A 27,171-nucleotide genomic window follows, 5' to 3' on the forward strand; every position below is an offset into this window, starting at 1 on the left:
AAACCATACAGTATTCCATAGAAAAATACATCCTGCTGTAGTATAAGCTTCATTTTGAGGCACTGCAGATCATCATAACAGAATAGGTCCAACAGTCTACCAAAATGCTCCTGACTACAAATTGTGTGGCCCTCAAAGCAAACATCAACACACAATGATCAGAACAGTTCATGGTACACTACACTGGAAAAGTTCACTTTGTGCTTATAAAGCAGGAACAAACATACAATAGCTAATACACTTACTAAACGACGGGTTTTCTACATACAACCGAATACATAAGCAAGGAAGTTCACCAAAAGAAAAAGGTTATGGCATTAATATTATTCTTCAACAAAATTACACCCTATGAGAAAATAATCATGGGAAGTATTCTTCACACATACCGTATTTACCCAATTATAAGACGAGATTTTTTCCCAAATTCGCCATTCAAAAAATACAGTCATCTTATATTCACAGATTAAGCTACTGCTGCCGATTTTAACATTTTTACATTGTTTAATACAATATATGGGGGCCATCTTTACATTTCAGATAAAACTTTGGCTATTGGGGTCAGGTGCACATTTATTTTGGAGAATCTGGAAGGGTGGGCTGGACAAATGATACTCAATTTCAGACAGACTCACGATTTTCTGATATGCCTAAATGATCAATACAATATTGACGTTGCTTGAACAATCACTTGACATATGACTGGCACGGCGCTAGTGCAATGAATACATGAGAAACTATGAACCAGCCACTACAACAATCTATTTTTCTGATTAAAATCTGACAATTGAGTGAAATACAGCAGGAAATAGCATTATATTCTATCAACTTACAAATTATAGTTGTATTTTAACATATTTGTAATAAAAGTTCTTCTGGTATATGGATAGTGTGTACAAACATTACAAAATGCTGTTTTTTAAGGGCATTCAAAAGAAGAAATATTGTGCTTCAGAAAAAGAGTACTTGATCCTGAACTCTGATCACTGTTTTATTTGATTACAAGAGACTGTAATGATTTACTACATGGGTTGCAAATGAGAAATTCAGTCACTGTTCACTTATTTGAATACCAGATAAAAATATAACCAGCTTTTAATCAGCATTAAGATGAAACAAAAAAGAAAATTAATTCAATATTCAATGTCTAACAAAACAAAACAAATCACATTAAACTGTAATTGTTGTCATGAGAATTAATTACAGCGCCAAGAACCGTTGTGGAGATAGCGCCAACAGACATATGTAGATGGCAAGACAAATGAAGTTCGAGAACTGGACTGAATCTTGATTGCAATCTTTTATTTGTGTGTTAGTTGCTGTTGTTACATATGACTTGCACACTAGAAAATATTGCAGTCCATGTTTCACAGTTGCTCAAGCGCAGCACTATGGGAAGGTTGAAGGGGGAACAGTGGTACCATCTTGGCTGAGAAGTGGGTGAGTGGTGAGCAGCCAGCAAATTATGTCATTTTGCCAATAATGGGAATCTATAATGTGTTATTCAGTTTATTTTTAAGTTCTAAAACATTTAAACGGCAGTCTCCCTGAATCCATTTGTGGTTGGAATTGAAATGACTTTAAAATTGGACAAATACCCAACAATATTATTCATTTTCGCAGGAGATGATAAATGTCTAGATTGGGGACAGTGGTATGCTTCAGCGTTTCACGCTGCAATGTTGTCTATGCTCACCAAAACAGGACGGGAACGAAAAGGGGTGTGTCAGCTGCTGGTCCTACATAGCCAATGAGAGAGTGGTGGCAGACAATATGTCTGAAAGCAAGAGACACTGTAACATTCTCACATCAGTATAGAAGCGAAATCCAATATGTATTCAGATAAAATCAGCTGTGTTCTCAGGTCTCACAACAGTAACCACAACCTCAGAAATTGCAACACACTTGAAAGAAACAGTCACACTTATCACAATGAAGATATGAAGAGCTCTGCTATAAGGATAGTGATACCATAGACAACAAGGTTAGTAAGCGAAAAATGTAGAAAAGAAAACAGTCCAAAAATTAATGTTAACTATTTCTTTTCATTTATTTTATTTCCCTCCGTATTATCAAAATGTAGAAAATCAATAAATGGAATAAATTTAGAATAGGTATAATGCTAACTTTTTAGTCAGATAATTAATGTCAATAAAACAGTTCGTAATTTTGATGAGTCAGAATATGCTAAAAATAATTTTTTCTTAAGAACGCTCTTGAAAAAAAGGGTCATCTTATACTTGGGTAAATATGGTAACACAACATAAATTTATCTTCAGATATCATAGGAAGAAAAATATGTGTTTCCCACTTGACTTCACTGTATTGCTTTCATGAATCTGTTTCCTTGCTTATAACTTCATATTGTTACTCCTAGGTAATTACGTGAAGTGTCAGACTCCAGACATTTACAAGTATCACTGTTATCTCTCATTTGTTTGTGTGTATTATCAGCATTCATACACATTTACAGAATCTGAATCACAGTGCATCATCAAGTGGAAATACAGCCCCATTTATTCTGCACTTTGCTATAATCATCTCGCTTCCCTGTCAACAACAATATTGTTAGTAAAGAATCACAGAGCAATGTTGACTCCATAGACCAACCATCCACACTGAGAACATTAGTTGTAATATCACACTTTGTGATGCACACCCAGTGTTGCTCGCATTTCCATTCAACATCCACGGACCAGTAGAGCGCAGAGAGTACCATCAGAAAAAAAGTTTGCCAAAGTGTGGATTTCTGAACTCATACTATGTGGGTGGGGAACAGTACAATATTGCTTACTGCTTCGTGCCCACTGCACTACTCAGGTAATAGAGAACAGCATGTGAGATGCATGTGGGGAATCTTTGGGCTACTCGACACACTTCACACCTCACACTTGCATAATTTCACAGACCCATTTATACTCATATCTAAGTCCATACAACTACTCTGCAATTCCCACTTTAGTGTTTGGCAGACGAAACAACTTCAGTTTCGCTGTCTACCATTCAACTCTCGAACAGCGCTTGGAAAAACTGAATATTTAAATCTTTCTGTACGAGCTCTGTTTTCTCGTATTTTATTAAGATAATTATTTCTCCCTCTGTAGGTGGGTGTCAACAAAATATTTTTGCGTTCAAGGCAGAAAACCTGGTGACTGAAATTTTGTTGATGATGTTTGGTTTGTGGGGCGCTCAACTGCGTGGTTATCAGCGCCCGTACAATTATCCAATCTTTGCTCAGTCCAATTTCGCCACTTTCCTGGATGATGATGAAATGATGAGGACAACACAAACACCCAGTCATCTCGAGGCAGGTGAAAATCCCTGACCCCGCCGGGAATCGAACCCGGGACCCCGTGCTCGGGAAGCGAGAACGCTACCGCGAGACCACGAGCGGCGGACTGCTGAAATTTTGTGAAAAGCACTACCGCACCATAAGATTCATTTGTTTTAATGATTGCTCACTAACTTGCGTATCACATCCGTCACACTACTCCCCTATTTTGTGATAATACAAAACAATCTGCCCTTCTTCGAATGTTTTTTATGTCCTCTGTCAATTATACCTGGTAACGATACCACTGTTTAATTCTACCTGGTAAGGATTCCATACCGTGCAGCAATACTCCAGAAGAGGATAGACGAGCACAGCATACACAGTGGTAGATCTGTTGAATCTTCTAAGTGTACTGCTAATAAAATGTGGTTTTTAGTTCATCCTCCCCACTTTATCTATGTGACTGTTCCAATTTAAATTGTTCACACTTGTAATCCCCGTGTATTTACCTGAATTTATGGCCTTCAGCTCTTTGTGATTTATCTGTAACTAAAATTTAATGGATTCCTTTCAGTGCTGATGTGAATGATACTCTTTATCGCTTAGAGCCAACTGCCTTCTCAGTTAAATATAACAGATAAAATATATATTCCTAGAAGTAACATACAGCTGCAGGAAATCATACCTCATCATATCAAATTAATACTGCACTTGTGGTGAGGTTCCAATAGTAGTTCCCATCATAATATCCATATCGTATTAAACATGCAAAAGAGTTCCAAGCATGTACACATGACAATGAAACTTTTCATTCTGGGTGGAATTTGTATAGCAAAGATTGGTCAAACAAAGGGTTGCCCTCTTTTTTTTCCATATTCAGGTGTATGAGTAACCTTCATGACATATCATCTTTCGACACATTTCATGTACCTATGCTGCCTCTTTAAATCTTTACGCCTAAAAAAGCAATGCATATAGTCATAGTATGATTACTGTCTGATTAGAATTACTTGTTAGTTGACACTTCATGCCTTAGTAACTAATTTCTTCAATTGGAGAGAGGTCTCAACGGTATACATGGACTGTCTACCAATGCATCATAACAAAATGCCAGTTCACTTGCAACTGTGTGAAGAGCATGTGCTGTCATTATCAGATATTGCTGATCTAACAGCCACTAGCTGTAAATGGGAGGGGGAGGGGGGGGGGGACAAAATATACAATCTGCCCATATTAGCAGCAGGCTCCTGGTGCCACTGACAGGCAATGTGGCAACACTATAGTTCCATGTGATAAACCACAATTAACAATTAGTTTTATTATCAACATACTTCAAGTTTTAGGTGCTATGAAAAACAATGTTAGTAAACTTGACCTCAAATCACACGTGCAAGAAAAGGAAACAGCCCAATTGATCTTTACAAAAGTGTCCCAAAAAGTAAAAAAAATCACAAACACACTCAAATCTTGGTACCCATATCAACAACATAACCACAATACTAGCAACACCGTTTCCAAGTAGTTACAACATTTCAAAGTGACAATGTAGTAATGTTTGCAGATGACACTCCACTCATAGTAAAATATGACTCAGTCGAACAAATGGAATCAAGTGTGTCCGCAACTCTGAGAGAGGCTTATAAATTTTTTGGTGAAAACAACAATGCAAATAAGACAACATATATACAACTACAAACAAATAAAACTGCAAAAACAAACAATATCTGCATTGAACTAGACAATTCAGCTCTTACGGAAGTAAGGACTTACAAATTATTGGGTGTCATTATTGGTAAACACTGGACATGTGATGACCATTCAGCAAAGTATGCGCAAAACTAAGCTCTACCACATTCTTAATGAGAAAGATGTCTAGGATTGTGAACACAGATACACTGTGAACAATTTACTATTGTCCAGTATACCTGCACTTATACTTCATTATAGTATGGGAAAAAACAGCACATACGAATACACATAAGTTAGTGAAGCTTTATAGGAGAAGGCTGTTGGAGGCCTTGTAACTGTGACCCTAAGGCAATCCTGCAGAAATAAATTCACAGAACTTAATATCATGACTGTCCCTTCCCTATATATATTTGCAACAATTATGCACTTGAAAGCAAATATAACAGTGCAGTTAAATACAGACATATATGATTACGATTCCAGAAACACGGATAATTATTATCCACATAGGAAACAGTTCAAACTGACCGACAAAGATCCCTTCGCTTTATACAATAACTTATCATTCAGAATTAGGTGCATTGAAAAGATACCTGTTTTCAGAAATAAATTAAGATGTTATTTATTCTTTTCGTCTACATATAGCCTAAAAGAATACCACTGTGTAAATGGTAAGAGGTACACAGCAATACCACGAGAGGCCACAATCACACAGGCACAACCACTCGCCTGTCACCTTCTCAGTTCCAAGCAGCTGCATCCAGTGATGATGATGATGATTTATGGCAGAGGTTACTAAATAGCAAGGTCATCAGCACCCTTGCACTAATGATATACTGAAGAAGAGTGTGAAAATCTACGGAAAAGGATCAATAAACTAGAAAACTATGTTCCATCTCACCAGAAGAATTGTAAAGCAACCGCAAGAAGGTGAGCTTCAGAAAAGCCCACAATAAAATCCCAACGAGACACAGCGGAATAACTAAATAAAATCTAAGATAAATACCTGTTAAAAGGCTGTTAAAAAAGAGACAGATAACCATGGCTGGATGACGACAATAATACATGACCCAGCCACTGTGTGACACTTTAAGATTGCACACCCATTATTTTGGGAAGAATTCCGGACACCACACAAAATCTTAAGACAGGAACAACACTCGCCTTGTTATCAGTTTAGAGGGAAGATCCTGTGGGAGACCCACTGACAGCTGTGTCCCACATCTCTGACACACTGGGGGCCCCTCCCGATGTAAGAGGAAACCATATGACAATGGGCAATGTCCCACTCTAGGCTGAGTGAGGATTACTTCTTCACACCGTCGTGGGCATGAGTAGGTAATTCACAGTCGCAATGAAGTTCTTATGAAATATAATTTATTATTCCTCACTTCCAGCCACTGAAACTCCTACAAACATATGGCCTTCCTGGTCACAAATGAAGTGACAGGCCGCAGAGGGACTGGACAGCGAGCAGGAGGAGGAAGGGAGCAAGCCGCCTCAGCAGCTGCATCAGAGAGTTTGTATCCCTGAATCTTTGTGTATCCTGGAACCCAGCAAAAAATTATTTCCTTGTTTTGTCTTTGCAAGAGAAGGAGAGTGTCTTCCACCTGATGCACCATCTTATCTGCTGCATACATCTGTTGAATAGCAAGACGGGTACTTTGAGAATCGGAGCAGATGATAAATTTTTTGCAGTGACGCTGTCTCATCCGGCTCCATTTCCCTGAGGATAACAAATAGTTCCATGTAATAAACTAAAAACTGCTCTTTGAGCCATATCCTGAGAACAAGGTCAGGGACCATGACAGAAAAGCTGAAAAAATCTCCCCGCTTAGAACCATCTGTATAGACAGTAATAAAATCGGGGTGGCTCCGTGAAATCTCATTAAATATAATTTTAAAAACATAGTCTGGGGTACAACACTTCTTGCAAGCAGTCAGTTCAAAAAGCAATCTAAGCCTTGGTAGTAGCCAGGAGGGTGCCCTACTCCACCCGCGGCTTTGGACCATGCCCCTCACCTAAACAACTCAAAAGCTCCCCTTGCACATATCCCAAATGGCCATGTTGCTTGTGGCCGATGATCGAACAGCCGTTCCAGTGGTGGCTGAACAACATAGCTGGGTGCAAGCGATGTAGAAACAGAGAATGCCTGATATGAAACTTCCTGGCAGATTAAAACTGTATTCCGGACCGAGACTCGAACTCGGGACCTTTGCCTTTCGCGGGCAAGTGCTCTACCGACTGAGCTACCCAAGCACGACTCACGCCCCGTCCTCACAGCTTTGCTTCTGCCAGTACCTCGTCTCGTACCTTCCAAACTTTACAGAAGCTCTCCTGCGAACCTTGCAGAACTAGCACTCCTGAAAGAAATGATATTGCGGAGACATGGCTTAGCCACAGCCTGGATGATGTTTCCAGAATGAGATTTTCACTCTGCAATGGAGTGTGCGCTGATATGAAATTTCCTGGCAGATTAAAACTGTGTGCCGAACCCAGAAAGGCAAAGGTCCCAAGTTCGAGTCTCGGTCCGGTACACAGTTTTAATCTGCCAGGAAGTTTCATATCAGCGCACACTCCGCTGCAGAGTGAAAATCTCATTCTGAATGCCTGATATGCTTGGCATACCACAAGAAGAAGATGTCGAATAGACAGAGCAGGCTCACCAGCCTCCGCAAACAAACTAACAACAGGGCTCGTGCAATCGGCTCCTGTTGACAGCCTAATACCCTCGGGGTGAACAGCATCCAGCGTTTTAAGGTATGAAGGGCCTTGCTGACCCATTAATCTGGCAACCATATTCAAGCTGGGGTCGCACAAAGGCTTTATAAAGTTAGAGCAGACGTGCCCTATCAGCTCCCCAAGACCTATGATTGGCAAATTTAAGGATATTTAAGGCTTTGAGACATTTCAGTTTCAGATCTTTAAAGTGTGACAACCGTGTCAGCTTCCCATCAAAACCAAGACCCAGATATTTCATCTTTTCCTTAAAAGTGAGAAAGGTGTCCCCAATTTTAAAATGGGTAAATTAAACAGACAGCAGGAACGATTAAAATCAACACAAACTGTTTTCCCCATAGAGAATTTAAAACCTACACTACAAGACCATTCCTCCAACCACATAATCGTCAACTTGTAGCGGTTCACCCTAGCCGACAGATGCACAGTAGCATTTCACAGTCTTTTACTGCCACTTTTCACAACCCCTCGATAATACACAGTTATTTGGCCAGTGCACTATTGTTATAACTTCCCATAAGCCTCATTAATAGTTTGAAGGCGAACATTCACATACTGCTACAATAGTTTACCACTGAACATCTACGAGCAGTAAAAACCTAACCACAAAGTTCACAGTTCTTGAAGAATAGAAAGGTACGTACGGAACAGACACTGTCACTGCTTTACACACGGCCTAATTGTTTAACACTTATTCCACAGTTAAGTTGAAGCATTGTTGTTGTTCTAACCAACACAGGTTCCTCAGCTGAAACTCAGACATAGACTGAATGTGTCTGTTCCATTCATACCTGATTATTCCGAAAGAACTGAATTGTGTGGTTATGTTTTTACTACTCGTTGACGTTCAACAGGAAACTATTGTAGTAGTATGTGGATGATCGCCTGCTAACTATTAATGAGGCTTATGGGAAGTTATAACAATAGTGCACTGACCAAATAACTATTATCGGGGGTTGTGAAAAGTGATAGTAAAAGACTGTGAAATGCAACTGTGCATCTCTCGGCTACATCATTTACAGTAGACAGTAGTTGCACATCCAACCCCTATGTTTTCAGCCAGCACGTCGACACTGGGGACAACAAACAATCAACAAAGAAACAAAGTAGGCGAACCACTACATGCAGTGCCCCAGGTGAGGAGTATTGTACATAACCATAATAAACAAGGACTCGTGAACTTTGAAAAGTGAAATCAAGAGTGGTTTACAGTGTAGTGATACAACAGACAATCGGCACTGGAGTTTCATGGCCACAGTAGACAGAAGCCAATCAGCAAGCGGGTTCTATGGAAGCAGCCAATCCGCAAGCAGGTGAACCGTCACTAACTGCAATTGCCGTGTAGGTGTGGCAAGGCTGGAGGATGCACAGAAGATGGAAAATTCATCCACAAACAAGGAACATAGTACCGGACGGTGCACTGTGGACCCAATACTGTTGATTGCAATGGCGAAACCCCGACACTTAATACACTCCCTTTAGGTACACTATTCTCCTGCTTAAAACTATCAGACAGAACATTCACAACCTTGTATCTAAAATATCTGTCCGAGAGAAAGGAGCATATGAAGATCAGTAGACGTCCAAGGAATCTCCACTAATGGAGCTGCGACAAAATTTTATGCCTCCATGTAGTATTGTAGGCCTTTTCCAAATCAAAGAAATCACCAATAAGGTGTAGCTTACAAAGGAAAGCTTGTTGAATTGCAGCATCCAGATGGCGATTGCTAATTGAGACTACACTCTGCTTCTGCGCCACGTCCATCAGCATGTCTTATTCATCCGTGACTAGTGTTGCCAGTCACCACAGACAGTGCTTTCAACCATGGATTATTTTGCTTCCACCTAGTATTGATGCTGATGCTGATCCAACTGCAAACAGGCACCAAAGTCCGACAGTTTCAGCATTTCCTGCAATTACTCTAGGAGTACAGTTCCGCAATTTTCGTTAAGAAGACAACAGTCCACACAGCAAGTGCTAGGAAACTGCCAAGTGCCAAGAGACGGCCAAATACCATGAGTCAGACAAGTGCCAAGAGACAACAAAGTTATTTAGATTTCATCATAACAGATATAGGAAATCAAGTTGCACATATCAAACTGTTAGTCAAGTTATATAAAGCTGTGAATTAGTACTATCACTATTAATACATGTTACTGATTGTTTCTTATTATGTTACTACAATCCTGATCCAGTGCTGCCCTGTCAAGCAAGTGTGTAATTAGAAATAACTAGTGTGTATACTGGTACCTTTTCCAACTACAGTAGAAATATTTTTTCTACTACAATAGATGTTTGGGCTGAATAGATAGTAACATTCAGATATAACATACTTAGAAGCTAAATAATAGAGAGGATGTCCTTCAAACAAGAAATTATTATGACATCTGTGTATTTATAACACAAAATATAAATATAGAACGTGTGTACTTTCCAGAGTGTAAGATTTTGAAGATTAGTAACTGCATGGTGTATGTTGCAAAAATGAATTGGTGAAAAATGTAAAATTGTGAGGACGAGAATATCAATTCATGTGGACATCAAAGTGTGATATTCATGTTTTTATCTCATCCATCCTACATTATGGAAATCTTGAATTGGTGTTGTATAATGGGATAGATAAAACATCTACTCACCAACTGGCAGCAAAAGAAAACGCATATGAAAGTACTGGAAATGGGCAAGCTTTTGGAGTCAGTGGATCGTTCTTCTGGCAGAAGGGCTGAAGCGAAAGGAAGAGGGATGAAGGACAAAGATTGACGAGGTTTAGAAAATGGGGAGGGTTACAGAATAGTCACCCAGAAATTCAGGTGAGGGGTCTTCCTTCTCATCCTGCTTGGCAAGTCTTCCCTGACCCAGGGTTCTGAAAGACTTTTCCATTACTCCTCCATTTCCTAAATCTCACCGGTCCTTTTATTTCATCCCTGTTCCTTCCCCGGTAACAATTCTGCCAGAAAGAAGAGCCACTGGCCCCAAAAGCTTTCACATTTCCTTAATCATTTCGTGTATTTCCTCTTGTTGCAGCCTCATGAGTAGATTTTTTAATCACGAAATTATATTATACTGTATTCTCAAAAACTGGCAACTTATATATCGGATTGGTGCTGGGTACTCATCTTAATGGTAACTAACTTTAGTTCTCACTAAATTAGGTATGTCTGTATTGTGTTATGCACATAAATATAATTGAAATTGTGTATGTCCTGACTATACCTATGTAATGGAAATTGTATAGAGTTGAATTAAGGAATGAATAAATAAACAAACAAACAAATAAATGTAAAACTCATGTACGGTGTCTGGTAGCAGCGTGTTTTTTGTTCTTTGATTAACACATTCAACGTACCTGATCATATGACACAATTCTGCAAACCTCCATAATGCTGCTCTCAGACTCCGAGGATTGCTGTTCTTCTTTATTTCTTTATGAAGTTCAACTTGGATCTTAACAATATTGCTATCAGCCATAGCCTAAAAAAACAAATATTCAAGTGAGGAATTCATATCTATACTTAACAATACTGATATAATTTAAAGCCTGCTAAACACATTACCAAGCAAAAAGGCTGAATACTTAGTTCACGTTTCTTTTGTAAGAATACTTGCAACTGAAGTGATAACAAAGAGGGTTATTAAATAATGAACGTAGTTGAGTATACTACACAAAGCAATCATAACTTCTAATTTCACCCAACCGCATAAGCATGTGCGTAATCATGCTGCTTCCAAAATGCAGGGAGATGCTGTGGATCCAGATCAAATCCGCAAACAGATTAACAACAAGTACCGATGTGCAGGCTACCCTGGATGTGGTTTTTAGACAGTTTCCCACATCCAACTAGATGAATACAGGGCTGGTATCCATGAACCACTAAAGCTACACAATTTGCAAATATTTTTAAAACATTCCCAACCCCTTCACTTGTGATAACACTAGACACAGACACACAGAGTACACAAATTCTGTCCCAGGACGCTATTATACAACACGAGATCTACCAGCCTGGAAGGTGCCTGAATAGGGCTCCTGTAATAGCTTTATTGGCCGCATTCTAAAGTAATTAAAATGTATAATTTTTAAATCAAAATTTGTAGTGACAATTTATAATACAAATGAAGCATATCCATTCACAAACTGGAAAAACAGGAAAAATTGAAGCCAGCTTGATAGCAGAACAAATGAAACCGAGACATCAAACATTGGATTTTGGCAACTGGCAATTCAAAAGGAAGACAGTGAAGAAATTGTGTGTAAAGCAATTGGAAAATCAAGAAGTCTGCAACAAAAGAGACACTAACTGTATAGCATGTTATACATGATTTTTCAATTTTACACTATTAGTGAATGCTATATTCACATCATTCCCCTTTATTCTTGATTGCCAGTGCCAAAATTTCATTTTGCACACTTGTCAGCCAATTGTTCCGAATGGTTGGCAACTACACCTTTTTATTCAGTACTGCATACAGTCAATAGCATAAAAAGTATACAGAGTAAAATACAGAAGGCAAAATAGATCTCATTAAGGAGATTATCTAACTTATAAAAAGCTACGAGAGGTGGAGAATAGATTCTTCCCATTTTTAAAATAAGAACTGAAATAATGGGAATATGGTTTAGTAAGGAAACATCCCAATATTAGTCTAAGAGCAATTTTGAGTAACTGCAAAAGATTGTAGCAGCATTTAATGAAGAGTTAATACCAAAAATAATTACAACAATAACTGAATTGTTGAACATTCAAAATAGAAAGAGTGGTAAAGTATGCAATTATACATTAATATCACTACAGGACAATGAAGGAAGGAAGGAAGAAACAAATGAAAAACAGGAAAGTTTGCTCTAGAATTATTCAGCTTCACTGTAAGGAAACACACTCAGTGTGCATTCTGAAACTACACTATCACAGTATGCTATAAGCAATTCAATATTCTAGAATACTATGTATAAAAATAGTTGTATCAGAAACTAATGAAAGATAACTTCTACAAAAAGACTCACCCTAATAATCCTGTTGAGGCTTTCATCTGCGATCATTCGTACATCAGAATGCTGGTCATCACATAACTGTAGCAAGATTTCAATTGCAACACTGAGCAAATGGGAAAAGTTTGACGCTCCTTTTATGCCAGTCTGGCACATAGCATCAGCTATTGTCACACAATGCGCAATCTTTTCTTTCACCCTGTTAAAAATAAAAACTGTGTTAAAGAAATTTCTAAAAGGATACACTGTTCTACATTTCCAGCTTTTAAGAATAACACACATTATTTATTCACACCTCCAGAGACACACATCACATCACAACTTGTAACCATTTCACATCATTACTTGGTAAGTAGAAGCTTTAGTACCAAATTGGAAATAATGATCTCACTTGTTCCAAATTGCTACAAAGATCAATTTGCATGTGCACACCAAACAGAAAGAGCAGAACTTCTTTATGGGCCTGCCAGACTATGTAAGAACAACACAAAAGATCTGCATTTCATGGAAAAACTTGCAAATGAGTTAATATGGCAAACAGAGGTTATACACATCACAGCATTACAGTCTGTTAGATGTGCTTGTGATGGGCCATACTGCAGAAAGAAAGTGTGTGCCCCGTCATTTACGCAAGCAACAACAGACCCGCAATATGTAAGAATGGACAACTATCTTGCTGTGCAGTAGTTTGTTTACTGCAGCAGCCAATTCATGTTTCAAGTTTTTTTCAGGTGTTTTTTCGAGTGAGTGGATTGTTGCTTGTGTAATATTTAATTCCATGGAGCAGCATCTTCTTTCTTCTTGTGTTGTTACAGTCTGTAGGCAGACGTGTTCATCACATTCCATGATGCCTACCATGCAGCAAGTTTCTCAGCCTCTGCACATTCATGAGTCAATGCTCTCAGTAGCTCTCTTTTTTGCGTCATTCAGGCGATCTGGTCCTGTGTTGTACAAGTGTGAACACTCCTCATTGCAGCTACTGGTCTGAATTGTTTTCAGTACTTCAAGTTTCAGTTCGCTGGCAGTGTCTTTTTGCTCACAGTTTGAGTGGCATTTTGTCTCGTTGTGCCTGTCCCACCATCGGAGTGGTCTTTGTCTCAAGTTCTTCAGTTAAAGCAGCAGCCAATACTATGTCTTGGTATGCCACTTGATTTAACAGTAAGGGACACATTTCAAGCAACACCTGTTCCCAATTGTATTTTGATGACAGATACTTAACCATATCAACAGTAGCAACACAAAGTCTCATGGAAATTCATACTCGTACCCTATTGTAACAGAATAGCACTCAATCTTATACTGTTGCCATCTCCACAGCATGTTTTGCAGACTATACTGTCATGGCCACCTTCATCAATGAACCTATACCCAACTGAGAACCTGCAACGTGCTACTGAAGTTGGGATCCAACACAATACAAATGTAACCTCTAAAATATCATGCCATATGTACATAATTATAGTGCCATAAAAACTGTCATGGTGATTCAAGTCACCTCTATCACCATTCTGCAGTAAAAATTAGAATTGTTCGATTTCAGAAATGTGCAAGTGCACTATTAAACATCTTTTCCATCACTGCTGAAACTGTTGTATAAAATGTGAGCCTTTGTGCATACTAATACTCTGTGAAAACAATACACCAATTCCATATTTATTTTGAAAGTACATGCAGCAACAGTTTCAGGTGACTTAATCTACACTATGAGATCAAAAGTACCCATACACCCCCAAAAACATCCGTTTTTCATATTAGTTGCATTGTGCTGCCGCCTACTGCCAGGTACTCCATATCAGTGACCTCAGTAGTCATTAGACATCGTGAGAGAGCAGAATGGGGCACTCCAGGGAACTCAAGGACTTCAAACGTGGTCAGTGACTGGGTGTCACTTGTGTCATACGTCTGTACGCGAGATTTCCACACTCCTAAACATCCCTAGGTCCACTGCTTCCAGGCTCTGAGCACTATGGGACTTAACAGCTATGGTCATTAGTCCCCTAGAACTTAGAACTACTTAAACCGAACTAACCTAAGGACAGCACACAACACCCAACCATCACGAGGCAGAGAAAATCCCTGACCCCGCCGGGAATCGAACCCGGGAACCCGGGCCACTGCTTCCAGTGTGATAGTGAAATGGAAAAGTGATGGGACATGTACAGCACAAAAGCGTACAGGCCAACCTCATCTGTTGACTGACAGATACTGCTGACAGTTGAAGAGGGTCGTAATGTGTAATAGGCAGACATCTATCCAGACCATCACACAGGAATTCCAAACTGCATGATTATCCACTGCAAGTACTATGACAGTTAGGCGGGAGGTGAGAAAACTTGGATTTCATGGTCGAATGGCTGCTCATAAGCCACACATCACGCTGGTAAATGCCAAATGATGCCTCGCTTGGTGTGGAGAGGGTAACCACTGGACGATTGAACAGTGGAAAAACGTTGTGTGGATTGACGAATCACGGTACACATGTGGCAATCCGATGGCAGGGTGTGGGTATGGCGAATGCCCAGTGAACGTCATTTGCCAGCATTTGTAGTGTCAACAGTAAAATTTGAAGACAGTGGTGTTATGGTGTGACCGTGTTTTTCATGGAGGGGGCTTGCATCCCTAGGGCCACTGTTTTCGACGTGATCGTGAAGTGGAAATGTGAAGGGACACATACAGCACAAAAGCATACAGGCCAACCTTGTCTGTTGACTGACAGAGACCACAGATAGTTGAAGAGGTTCGTAATGTGTAATAGGCAGACATCTATCCAAATCATCACATAGGAATTCCAAACTGCATCAGGATTCACTGCAAGTGCTATGACAGTTAGGCGGGAGGTGAGAAAACTTGGATTTCATGGTTCAGCGGCTGCTCATAAGCCACACATCATGCCAGTAAATGCCAAACGATGACTCACTTGGTATAAGGAGTGTGAACATTGGATGATTGAACAGTGGAAAAACATTCTTTGGAGTGACGAATCACGGTACACAATGTGGTGATCCGATGGCAGGGTGTGGGTATGGCGAATGCCCAGTAAACGTCATCTGCCAGCATGTGTATCACCAACAGTAAAATTTGGAGGCAGTGATGTTATGGTGTGGTCGTGTTTAGAGGGGGCTTATACCCCATGTTGTTTTGCATGGCAGTATCACAGCACAGGCCTACAGCACCTTCTTGCTTCCCACTGTTGAAGAGCAATTCGGGGATAGTGATTGCATCTTTCAAAGTTGAAATTTTAAACAGTCTTGATCGCAATCTTGTTAAAATATATATATATATATATATATATATATATATATATATATATATATATATTTTGAGTGAGTGACCGGTTTCATCTCTATGAAAGAGTCATCTTCAGACTCCAGAGTGGTGGATGGACACTGCTAGACAAGTTCTGTTGACGCTCACAAGCAGTTACACGAGCATCAAGGGTCAACGGAAATCACAAATTTAAAGATCGCTGACTATGTTTTCAAAAATTTCTAAAATTTTATGCATCTTTCAACATGATCGAGCACCTGTTCATAATGCACAGCCTGTGGCGGAGTGGTTACATGACAATAACATCCCTGTAATGGACTGGCCTGCACAGAGTCCTGAAGTGAATCCTATAGAACACCTCTGGGGTGTTTTGGAACGCCGACTTCATGCCAGGCCTCACTGACCAACATCGCTACCTCTCCTCTGTGTAGCACTCCGTGAAGAATGGACTGCCATTCCCCCAGAAGCCTTCCAGCACCTCACTGAACATATATGTCTGTGAGAGTGGAAGCTGTCATCGAGGCTAAGGGTGGGCCAACACCATATTGAATTCCAGCATTGCCGATAGAGGGTGCCACAAACTTGTAAGTCATTTTCAGCCTGGTGTTCGCCTCCCGCAGTACAGGCACCTCACCATTTGCTTCACGCCTCCATGCAAGCAAAACAAGTCATGAATGGAAATAAAAATCACTTAAATGTTGCTCACAATCATTACTATTGCTGTCGTATGTACTGTCATATTTAATGAAAATGGTAATTGTAGCAATCACATATACTTATCATAAGTAAGAGGCACAGTATTAAGCACAGCGGAGTACAACATAGTAACACAGCAAAAAATAATGGCTACCCTACAGAGTAATCTCAGCTAGGTAACGTAGGCTGCAGCCAATAACAAATGACTACCAGCTGAAGCCTTCCAACCTTCACTGATTCAGCACAAGGGAGTTGACCAAAAACTTATTCTTTAACACAGTGTACATTATTAGTTATAGTTTGCTTATTTTGACACTGTATCTTACAAAATGATTGAGTCTTGTGCATTTTGTGCTTCTGTGTGACTGCAAAAGAATCAAAATGGAGCAAAGTGTACCAGATTTTTATTTCATATTTTAGCTTTTGAAAACATTTTTGGCCACGTTTTTCTCAAATCAGTTTAGTATGGGTGCTGATGACCTCAGTATGAATGCACTATATACATTATTAAAAGAAATACAGTTGGAAAAGAGCTCATTTACTCATTCCATTTCTGTGAAATGACTGAATTATCTTTGACATTATTTAAAAAGACAATCAAAGTGTTGTTATAGTGCTGCTCTGTAACTGCTTTGATGTTGTCTGCTGCTTTTCTCTTAATAAATGCAATGTGTGTGATACAACAGTTGTATTCCACTACAACAACGGGTCCAAGTCATGCTAACAAAATATATAGAGAACTGTGTTAGTGTCAATTAGCCAATCTGAAACTCATCTGTGTGGCAAAGACGAATTATTTTCAAATATTGGGCAATACATTCATGCATTGCATCTGTAAAATGTTAATAGAATCTGATTTGTGGATTTTAATTGAGCCTGGTGAGATAGAATCTGGTGAAGATGCATCAGTTGCTGATAAAGAAATATATATAACACATCAAGTTAAGGCCGTAGCAAAAGCTGTACTTTCCATATCTGATAAGCAGCAAATGCATAAATATAATATTTTTCAAATCCAAAAATAGTATCTGAAAAATTCCAAAAATTGTATGCCCCACGAGATAGCAAATTTCACACTTTGCAACTGAGAGGGAAGTTATATTCACTAAAAACGAACAACTGTGAATGAATGGAAATTTATCTACGACTGAGAAACAAAACTGAAGCAAATCTAGTGAACATTTGGGTATTAACTTAAGATAGAGGTTAAGTAATGACTATTCTGTGTGGATTTCCAGATGAATGGGATGCAGTAGTTATAGATTTGTGTAATTTGCCAGATACTGATTTTAAGAGTGCTACAATTAAAAGTGTCATGATGCTAGGCATCATTAATGTAATGAAGGTAAAACTTCTACTATGTCCTTGAAAGCTAATACTGGTCATTAAAAGTACCGAAAAATGTCACTTATGAAACATGACAAAGGACAGGAACGAATGAAGAAAGAAACAATGTGGAAAGATAGCTTCATTTATCACAGCTGTTGCAAAGTTGGTCACATATACAGAAACTGTCCTGGAAAGGGAAAATTGTAAGGGAACAAAAGAATCTAGATGCTGTTAGTATGAGTGCTGCCAAGTACAGTGAACAGTGATTACTGGACAGTGGATTCCACAGCACATCATCACATGGCTCCAAATGCCCTGCAATCTTGTCTGGGCAGCTCACTGAAAAATTATGGAAAAAAGGTATCAGACAGATTATATAATGGTAAGACAGAGATTTAGGAACCAGGTTTTAAATTGTAAGGCATTTTCGGGGGCAGATGTGGACTCTGACCACAATCTATTGGTTATGACCTGTAGATTAAAACTGAAGAAACTGCAAAAAGGTGGGAATTTAAGGAGATGGGACCTGGAAAAACTGAAAGAACCAGAGGTTGTACAGAGTTTCAGGGAGAGCATAAGGGAACAATTGACAGGAATGGGGGAAAGAAATACAGTAGAAGAAGAATGGGTAGCTTTGAGGGATGAAGTAGTGAAGGCAGCAGAGGATAAATTAGGTAAAAAGACGAGGGCTAGTAGAAATCCTTGGGTAACAGAAGAAATATTGAATTTAATTGATGAAAGGAGAAAATATAAAAATGCAGTAAATGAAGCAGGCAAAAAGGAATACAAACGTCTCAAAAATGAGATTGACAGGAAGTGCAAAATGGCTAAGCAGGGATTGCTAGAGGACAAATGTAAGGATGTAGAGGCTTATCTCACTAGGGGTAAGATCGATACTGCCTACAGGAAAATTAAAGACACCTTTGGAGATAAGAGAACCACTTGTATGAACATCAAGAGCTCAGATGGAAACCCAGTTCTAAGCAAAGAAGGGAAAGCAGAAAGGTGGAAGGAGTATATAGAGGGTCTATACAAAGGCGATGTACTTGAGGACAATATTATGGAAATGGAAGAGGATGTAGATGAAGATGAAATGGGAGATACGATACTGCGTGAAGAGTTTGACAGAGCACTGAAAGACCTGAGTCGAAACAAGGCCCCCGGAGTAGACAACATTCCATTGGAACTACTGACGGCCTTGGGAGAGCCAGTCCTGACAAAACTCTACTATCTGGTGAGCAAGATGTATGAAACTGGCGAAATACCCTCAGACTTCAAGAAGAATATAATAATTCCAATCCCAAAGAAAGCAGGTGTTGACAGATGTGAAAATTACCAAACAATCAGTTTAATAAGCCACAGCTGCAAAATACTAACACGAATTCTTTACAGACGAATGGAAAAACTAGTAGAAGCCGACCTGGGGGAAGATCAGTTTGGATTCCGTAGAAATACTGGAACACGTGAGGCAATACTGACCTTACGACTTATCTTAGAAAATAGATTAAGGAAAGGCAAACCTACGTTTCTAGCATTTGTAGACTTAGAGAAAGCTTTTGACAATGTTGACTGGAATACGCTCTTTCAAATTCTAAAGGTGGCAGGGGTAAAATACAGGGAGCGAAAGGCTATTTACAATTTGTACAGAAACCAGATGGCAGTTATAAGAGTCGAGGGACATGAAAGGGAAGCGGTGGTTGGGAAGGGAGTAAGACAGGGTTATAACCTATCCCCGATGTTATCCAATCTGTATATTGAGCAAGCAGTAAAGGAAACAAAAGAAAAATTCGGAGTAGGTATTAAAATCCATGGAGAGAAATAAAAACTTTGAGGTTTGCCGATGACATTGTAATTCTGTCAGAGGCAGCAAAGGACTTGGAAGAGCAGTTGAACGGAATGGACAGTGTCTTGCAAGGAGGATATAAGATGAACATCAACAAAAGCAAAACGAGGATAATGGAATGTAGTCGAATTAAGTCGGGTGATGCTGAGAGAATTAGATTAGGAAATGAGACACTTAAAGTAGTAAAGGAGTTTTGCTATTTGGGGAGCAAAATAACTGATGATGGTCGAAGTAGAGAGGATATAAAATGTAGACAGGCAATGGCAAGGAAAGCGTTTCTGAAGAAGAGAAATTTGTTAACATCGAGTATAGATTTAAGTGTCAGGAAGTCATTTCTGAAAGTATTTGTATGGAGTGTAGCCATGTATGGAAGTGAAACATGGACGGTAAATAGTTTGGACAAGAAGAGAATAGAAGCTTTCGAAATGTGGTGCTACAGAAGAATGCTGAAGATTAGATGGGTAGATCACATAACTAATGAGGAAGTATTGAATAGGATTGGGGAGAAGAGAAGTTTGTGGCACAACTTGACCAGAAGAAGGGATCGGTTGGTAGGACATGTTCTGAGGCATCAAGGGATCACCAATTTAGTATTGGAGGGCAGCGTGGAGGGTAAAAATCGTAGGGGGAGACCAAGAGATGAATACACTAAGCAGATTCAGAGGGATGTAGGTTGCAGTAGGTACTGGGAGATGAAGAAGCTTGCACAGGATAGAGTAGCATGGAGAGCTGCATCAAACCAGTCTCAGGACTGAAGCCCACAACAACAACATTTTCAATAAAGAAGGTTGCAAGGTCTATGATGAATCTGGAAGACTGATGATTAAAAACTCAGGGCAAAGACCATTTATATAATACAAGGTGATTTTTTCCACCGTGCTCAAACTCTGGGGATTGATTGATGAGAGGATATGGAACAAAAAAGGTCTAATGAGCTTATGTCAGGAAATGTATGGTTCCCATGCTAGAGACCATTTATCCATTCAATCATACACACAGAGACTGCAGTCTAATATGTGCTGTACCATGCAGCCAAAGTTACAGTAACACAATTTCCTCCTAGAGAATGGTGCTGTTCCTCAAAGATCATGCACTAGCACCCTTTACTGGCATAGTAACAGGTAATGTTGTACCCCATTCATTTCAACAGCTGACTCACCTCTTAGTGGACATGATACAGCGTTGTACACAATGGTTCTGTATTCGAATCGAGAGCTTGCCGATATGGTGATACATTAAGACAAATGGCAACGGGTAGCAAGGTTCCGTCAGACGACCTATCCCCACTGACAACAACCACAGCATTCAATGTCTGCAACAATGTTTTGCCATTTATCTGAGACATAGTCATTTAAGGAAGCAGGAAATCATGAAGAGCTAACCCGAAATTTTTGAACACCAGACTTGGAGGAAAATGTGATTAACACTGTGGACAGCAACTGCTGAGCCAGTACCAAGCAGTTGGCCTGCCAGTACAGGGTGAGCCACAAAATCATCTGGAACATTCTCCATAACAAATGCTACTACCCTTACCACTTACAGTGTGTGCAGGTCTTACTAGTGACAGACTTTCCACATCGGGAGCAGTTTTGTCACTGGTTTCTTCACCAGGCAACCATGATTCCGCGATACATGTCACCCATCCTACTTACGGATGAGGCCACCTTTATGCGGAGTGGTATCTTCAACTTTCATAAGTCATCTGGGGTACGCAGAACCCACATGGTACGGTGACAACAAATCATCAGCTTCAGTGCAGCCAGAATGTGTGGGCTGGGATAACTGGTGAACATATTTTGCGACTAGCACTCCTCCCACATCACCTAACAGGCTGGAACTATTGGCATTTCTTGCAAGTGACCTTAAGTCCTGTGCTGAAAGAAGTACCATAGACGGTTCGAAGGGTTATGTGGCTGCTACATTATGGTGCTCCAGTGCATTTTACTGTTAATGTTCAGATCCATCTCAACCGTGTCTTCCCTAGTCGATGGACCAGACGAGGGGGGTCCATTTCCATGGCTTGCTTGTTCATCGGACCTCAACCTGTGCGATTTCTGGTTATGGGGCACCTCAAAAGTATCGTGTATGCAAAGCCCATTCCCGATGTGGAGACAATGGAGCAGTGTATTCATGCTGCCTTTGACATTGTTCAGATGCAGCCTGACCGATGTGAGCGTGTGAGACAGAACGTGCTACGGCACATAAACCCAAGTGTTGAGGCACACGGAAACCATTTTCAACAGATACTGTAACTGTGGCTGCATGGTACACCGCATATTAGACTGCAGTCTCTGCAACAATGTATCACTGAATAAATTGTCTCTAGCATGGAAACCATCCATTTCCTGACATAAGGGCATTAGACCTTTTTTGTTCTCATATCCTCTCATCGATCAATCCCTTGAGTTTGTATATGATGGAAAAAATCACCCTGTACAAATACGAAGGTATGTGCAGTTGACATATTAGTAAACATACAGAGAAATAACAAATGCAACACAAAATCTCTACACTTCTGGCATTATTGAATGATGCACATCAGTAAGCGTACAATAAGCAACAAGATAAGAAAGCAAGCAGTCCTGGGATTAGACTGTGAAAAGGATGAAATAAACCTGTGTGTTGGCCGTTTGGTGGGTAACTCTACATGAAGACCATTTCTGAAAACTGTATCACAAGATTTGAAGAAACGAACAACCACTTCAGAACTTGTTCAAAGTGATCTCATTGAACCTATTGATGTTTCAAGACTTGGAGGAAATATATATTTAATGAGTATCGTGGATGATGTAACCAGATATAGATTTGTGCGTTTCTCAAAAAATAAAGATGAAGTATTTGAAGAATTTGTACATGAAAGGTTCAAATGGAAAAACATATGAGAAAACACTAGAAGAGAATTTGCACAGACAATGGCCAGGAATTCTGTTTGTGCAAATGGTCACAGTTTTGTGAACCTGAAGGAATTTGGCATGAAATAACAATGACATACGTATCACTGCAAAATGGAATAGCTTAACACCTCAACAGAATGTTAATGGATATGGTAAGGTCACAGTTGCTAGGAAGTAATTTATCAAAGAGTTCTTGGACTGAGATGATGCACACTGTGGCATACATACGAAATCGTGTTACAAATAGCCACAACAACGAAAAAACATCTTACGAAATCTGGATAGGTAGAAGGCCTAATGTGTGACATTTACGTGTTACAGGATGTGAAACATTCAATCACATACCCAAACAAAGACATCATTCTAAATGATACAAACGGAGAGAAAAAGGTATTCTTACAGGACATTCTCAACATGACCGTATATATAGGACTTGGACACCTGAAATGAAACAGGTCGTGGAATCCAGGGACAGTATATTCAAATAATTTTTTATGGCAAATACTCCAATACCATTTCCAAGAATTTGAAGATGAATTACGAAGTGATAGAGAAGATTCTAACATAGAAGAGGAATTTTATGCTTTCTCAGATCAGGAGGAAAATTTAAAAGAAACTGGAGGTAACAGGAACTTATGGAACATGCTGAAACTGCATGAAGTAGATGCAGGTCAAGAAAAGATGTAACAGATGAAAAAAATGAGTTTCAGCAAATGCCATCCAATGACATTTCATTTCAAAGACAAAGATTATGGTGGAAAAACACAAATAAATATCATGTGAGGAAGGAAGAGTGATGAACCATTATTGTATCACAAAGCAGTTAATTCTGATGAGGCAGCAGAATGGATAATTGCAATGAATCAAGAAATTAACTCCTGGAAGAATCGTGATGCTTGGAAATTGGTTGAGCTACCATCTGGTGTAATTCCTGTAAAGAACAGATAGGTATTTAAGAAGAAGACAGTTGGTGAGAAGCAGATTTTTAAAGCTCATCTAGTAGCAAAGGGTTTAGTCAAGTAGAAGGTGTAGACTATAACATAATTACACTTCTTTTTTGAATTTTGAAATGATTCACCTACTGATAGCAGCAAGTGTTGAGAAAAAATTGGCTTAGTCATCATACAATGTGAAGAATGCATAGCTGCAAATCAAATTAAAGGAAAAAGTACATCTCTCTCAGAAGAAGTACATTAATTAACTACTTGATAGATTCTGACTTCAAAATGTTAGGGAGCCAAGACCCCTATGGAAATGAAACAGAATTTTCTTGATGAAAAGTGTAGTGAGGAAGCCAAAAATCTCACATATTGTGAGCTTATTGGTAGACTCTTTTCCATATCACACAGAACTCAACCAGGCATAGCTTTCTCAGTAGCAAAGTTGTCACATTATTGTTCAAAATGTAATATGAAAGTCTAGAACACAGCAAAAAGAGTACTAAGGTGCCTGAAGTAAGCAATACATTATAAACTCATGTATTATCCCATTGGTCAAATACACTATGAGATCAAAAGTATCCGAACACCTGGCTGAAATGACTTACAAGTTTGTGACGCCCTCCATCGGCAATGCTGGAATTCAATATGGTGTTGGCCCACCCTTAGCCTTGATGACAGCTTCCACTCTCACAGGCAAACATTCAGTCAGGTGCTGGAAGGCTTCCTGGGGAATGGCAGTCCATTCTTCACGGAGTGCTGCACCGAGGAGAGGTAACGGTGTCGGTTGGTGAGACCTGGCAAGAAGCTGGCATTCCAAAATATCCCAAAGGTGTTCTATATAATTCAGTTCAGGACTCTGTGCAGGCCAGTCCATTACACAGATGTTATTGTCGTGTAAGCACTCCGCCACAGGCTGTCCATTATGAACAGGTGCTCGATCGTGTTGAAAGATGCAATCGCCATCCCCGAATTGCTCTTCAACAGTGGGAAGCAAGAAAGTGTTGTAGGCCTGTGCTGCAATAGTGCCATGCAAAACAAGGAGTACAAGCCTCCTCTATGAAAAACACGACCACACCACACCACTGCCTCCGAATTCTAATGTGCTACATCTACATCCATACTCCGCAAGCCACCTGATGGTGTGTGGCGCTACACACGCTGGCAGATGACATTTACCGGGCATTCGCCATACCCACACCCTGCCATCGGATCACCACATTGGTTTCCATGATTCGTCACTCCACACAATGTTTTTCCACTGTTCAATTGTCCAACGTTTATGCTCCTTACACCAAACAAGGCATCATTTGGCATTTACCAGCGTGATGTGTGGCTTATGAGCAGCCGCTCGACCATGAAACCTAAGTTTTCTCACCTCCCACCTAATTGTCATAGCACTTGCAGTGGATCCTGATGCAGTTTGGAATCCCTGTATGATGGTCTGGATAGACTGTCTGCCTATTACACATTACGAACCTCTTCAACTGTCGGCGGTCTCTGTCAGTCAACAGACCTTCAGCCTGTACGCTTTTGTGCTGTACGTGTCCCTTCACGTTTCCACTTTGTTATCACATCAGAAACAGTGGACCTAGGGATGATAAGGAGTGTGGAAATCTCGTGTACAGACGTATGACACAAGTGACACCCAATCAAGTCCATGAGTTCCCATGAAGCATGCCATTCTGCTCTCTCATAATGTCTAATGACTACTGAGTTCGCTAATATGGAGTACCTGGCACGAGGTGCAGCACAATGCACTTAATATGAAAAACTTATGTTTTTGAGGGTGTCCAGATACTTTTGATCACATAGTGTACTTGAAGCATTTGTTGGTGCAGATTGGGCTACTTGTATAGATGATTGCAAACATATTAGAGGATATGTAATAATCCTGGCTGGATCTCGGATGTACTGGAAGAGTATGAAACAAACTGCTGTTGCATTGAGCACAATGAAAGCAGAATACATGTTAGTGGCGTCCTGCATGAGAGAGGTGGAATGAATGAGAGAATTACTGAAGAGTCGTAACCTGAAAGAACTGATTGGAGAGTCAACAGCTGTGTGATGTGATAATCAAGCAGCAATCATGCACTTCAAGAATCAACTAGACAAATGAAGAACAAAACATTTTGCCATAAATTTAATCCATTTCTGTGACATGACTGGATTATCTTTGACGCTATTTAAAAACACGAACTGTTGTTATAGTATGGCTCTGTTATTGCTTTGGTAGTGTATGTAGTTTTTCTCTTAATAAATATAATCTGTGTGATACGACAGTTTTATTCCTCTACAGCCTATACAATCAACCTACCAACCAGTTAATCAATAGGGTTTCGACAACATAGGGATTGTACCTGTGATTTTCACATGATGTGATTGTACCCTTATGTAGACTACAATCAGAACGTTGGCCACTGCTTATTTTACATGTGTTAATTATTCTTCATGTCATCAACGGTGTTTCTTAATTTGATCACTCCTTCAACATTCCATGACCGAACAAATAGTGTGTAAGACTTCAAAAATGGAGAACAGTGTGTCTTGATTTCTTTAAATTGAAGCTATTACATCTACCGTGTTTCACAACAGCTCGATCTCAGCAAAACAAAGAAAGGAAGATAAGGAGTTTCATATCCCATCAACGACATCATTGAAGATGGAACACAAGTTTAGAATAGGTCAAGGGTGGCAAACGAAATTAGTTGTCTTCTTAAAAGGTACCATCCAGGCATGCAACTTAATCAATTTAGAGAAACCACACAAAACTTAAGACTGCATGTCCAGACAAAGATTCAGAACTCATTGTCCCTGAACATAAGTCCAGTGTCAGTGATAAGTCCAGTGTCAGTCATTGTTGCACTATGATCAGTATCTTGACAGTCTCCTTAATTGTATTGCAACTGAAAGTTGGAGAGCACATTATTAAACTGATCTGTTACTTCCTAATTTTAAGATCCACACAGACCTTAGTGATAGCTGAACTGCTTGACTGTTTCAGTTGTGTGTATTGCTGATGTTCCTTACATACCACTTTAAGGTTTTCACTTAAAATATTCTCATCATTACTAGTTTTCAAACCCTTAAAGAGTATTATTATTTCATATACAATAAAAAATAATGCCAGTAAAAATGTCCCAATGAATACAAAATAAGATGCCCCTCTTTCCTTTTACTATGTCTGCTGAATATTAAGTAAGAAGTCATTCTCTCATTATGTTGCAGCATTTTTTTAAAAGTACAGTGTACTTCTATGACCATAATTGATAATGAGAAAATATTAACATAAACTAAAAAGTTATCTCAAATTCACAATCTATTTATACCAATAAGTTTGCATTCTGGCTAAAAACAGTAATATTTACCACTTTTGTACAAATGCAAAAATCATTTGCAGTTGAATAATGTATTTATTATTGTTGTTGTTATTATAGTGGTATAATATCTGCAACTTTGCACAATATGTAATATATGCCTGATTTTTTTTTATTTGCTTTCAATATTACAAAGCAG

General features: G+C 39.4%; 1 protein-coding gene across 1 annotated transcript in view; it reads right to left on the reverse strand.

Moving 5' to 3' along the window:
- LOC126175120 (huntingtin) overlaps nt 1-27,171 on the reverse strand; it is a 539,564-nt gene that overhangs the window by 498,380 nt on the left and 14,013 nt on the right. Inside the window, exons 2-3 of the mRNA XM_049921673.1 lie at nt 12,704-12,887; nt 11,048-11,172 (exon numbers count right to left, since the gene is read on the reverse strand). Coding sequence (XP_049777630.1) covers nt 11,048-11,172; nt 12,704-12,887 — 309 coding nt within the window. The remainder of the gene's footprint in view (nt 1-11,047; nt 11,173-12,703; nt 12,888-27,171) is intronic.

The sequence above is a fragment of the Schistocerca cancellata genome, chromosome 3, assembly GCF_023864275.1.
Source record: "Schistocerca cancellata isolate TAMUIC-IGC-003103 chromosome 3, iqSchCanc2.1, whole genome shotgun sequence".
Classification (NCBI taxonomy): domain Eukaryota; kingdom Metazoa; phylum Arthropoda; class Insecta; order Orthoptera; family Acrididae; genus Schistocerca; species Schistocerca cancellata.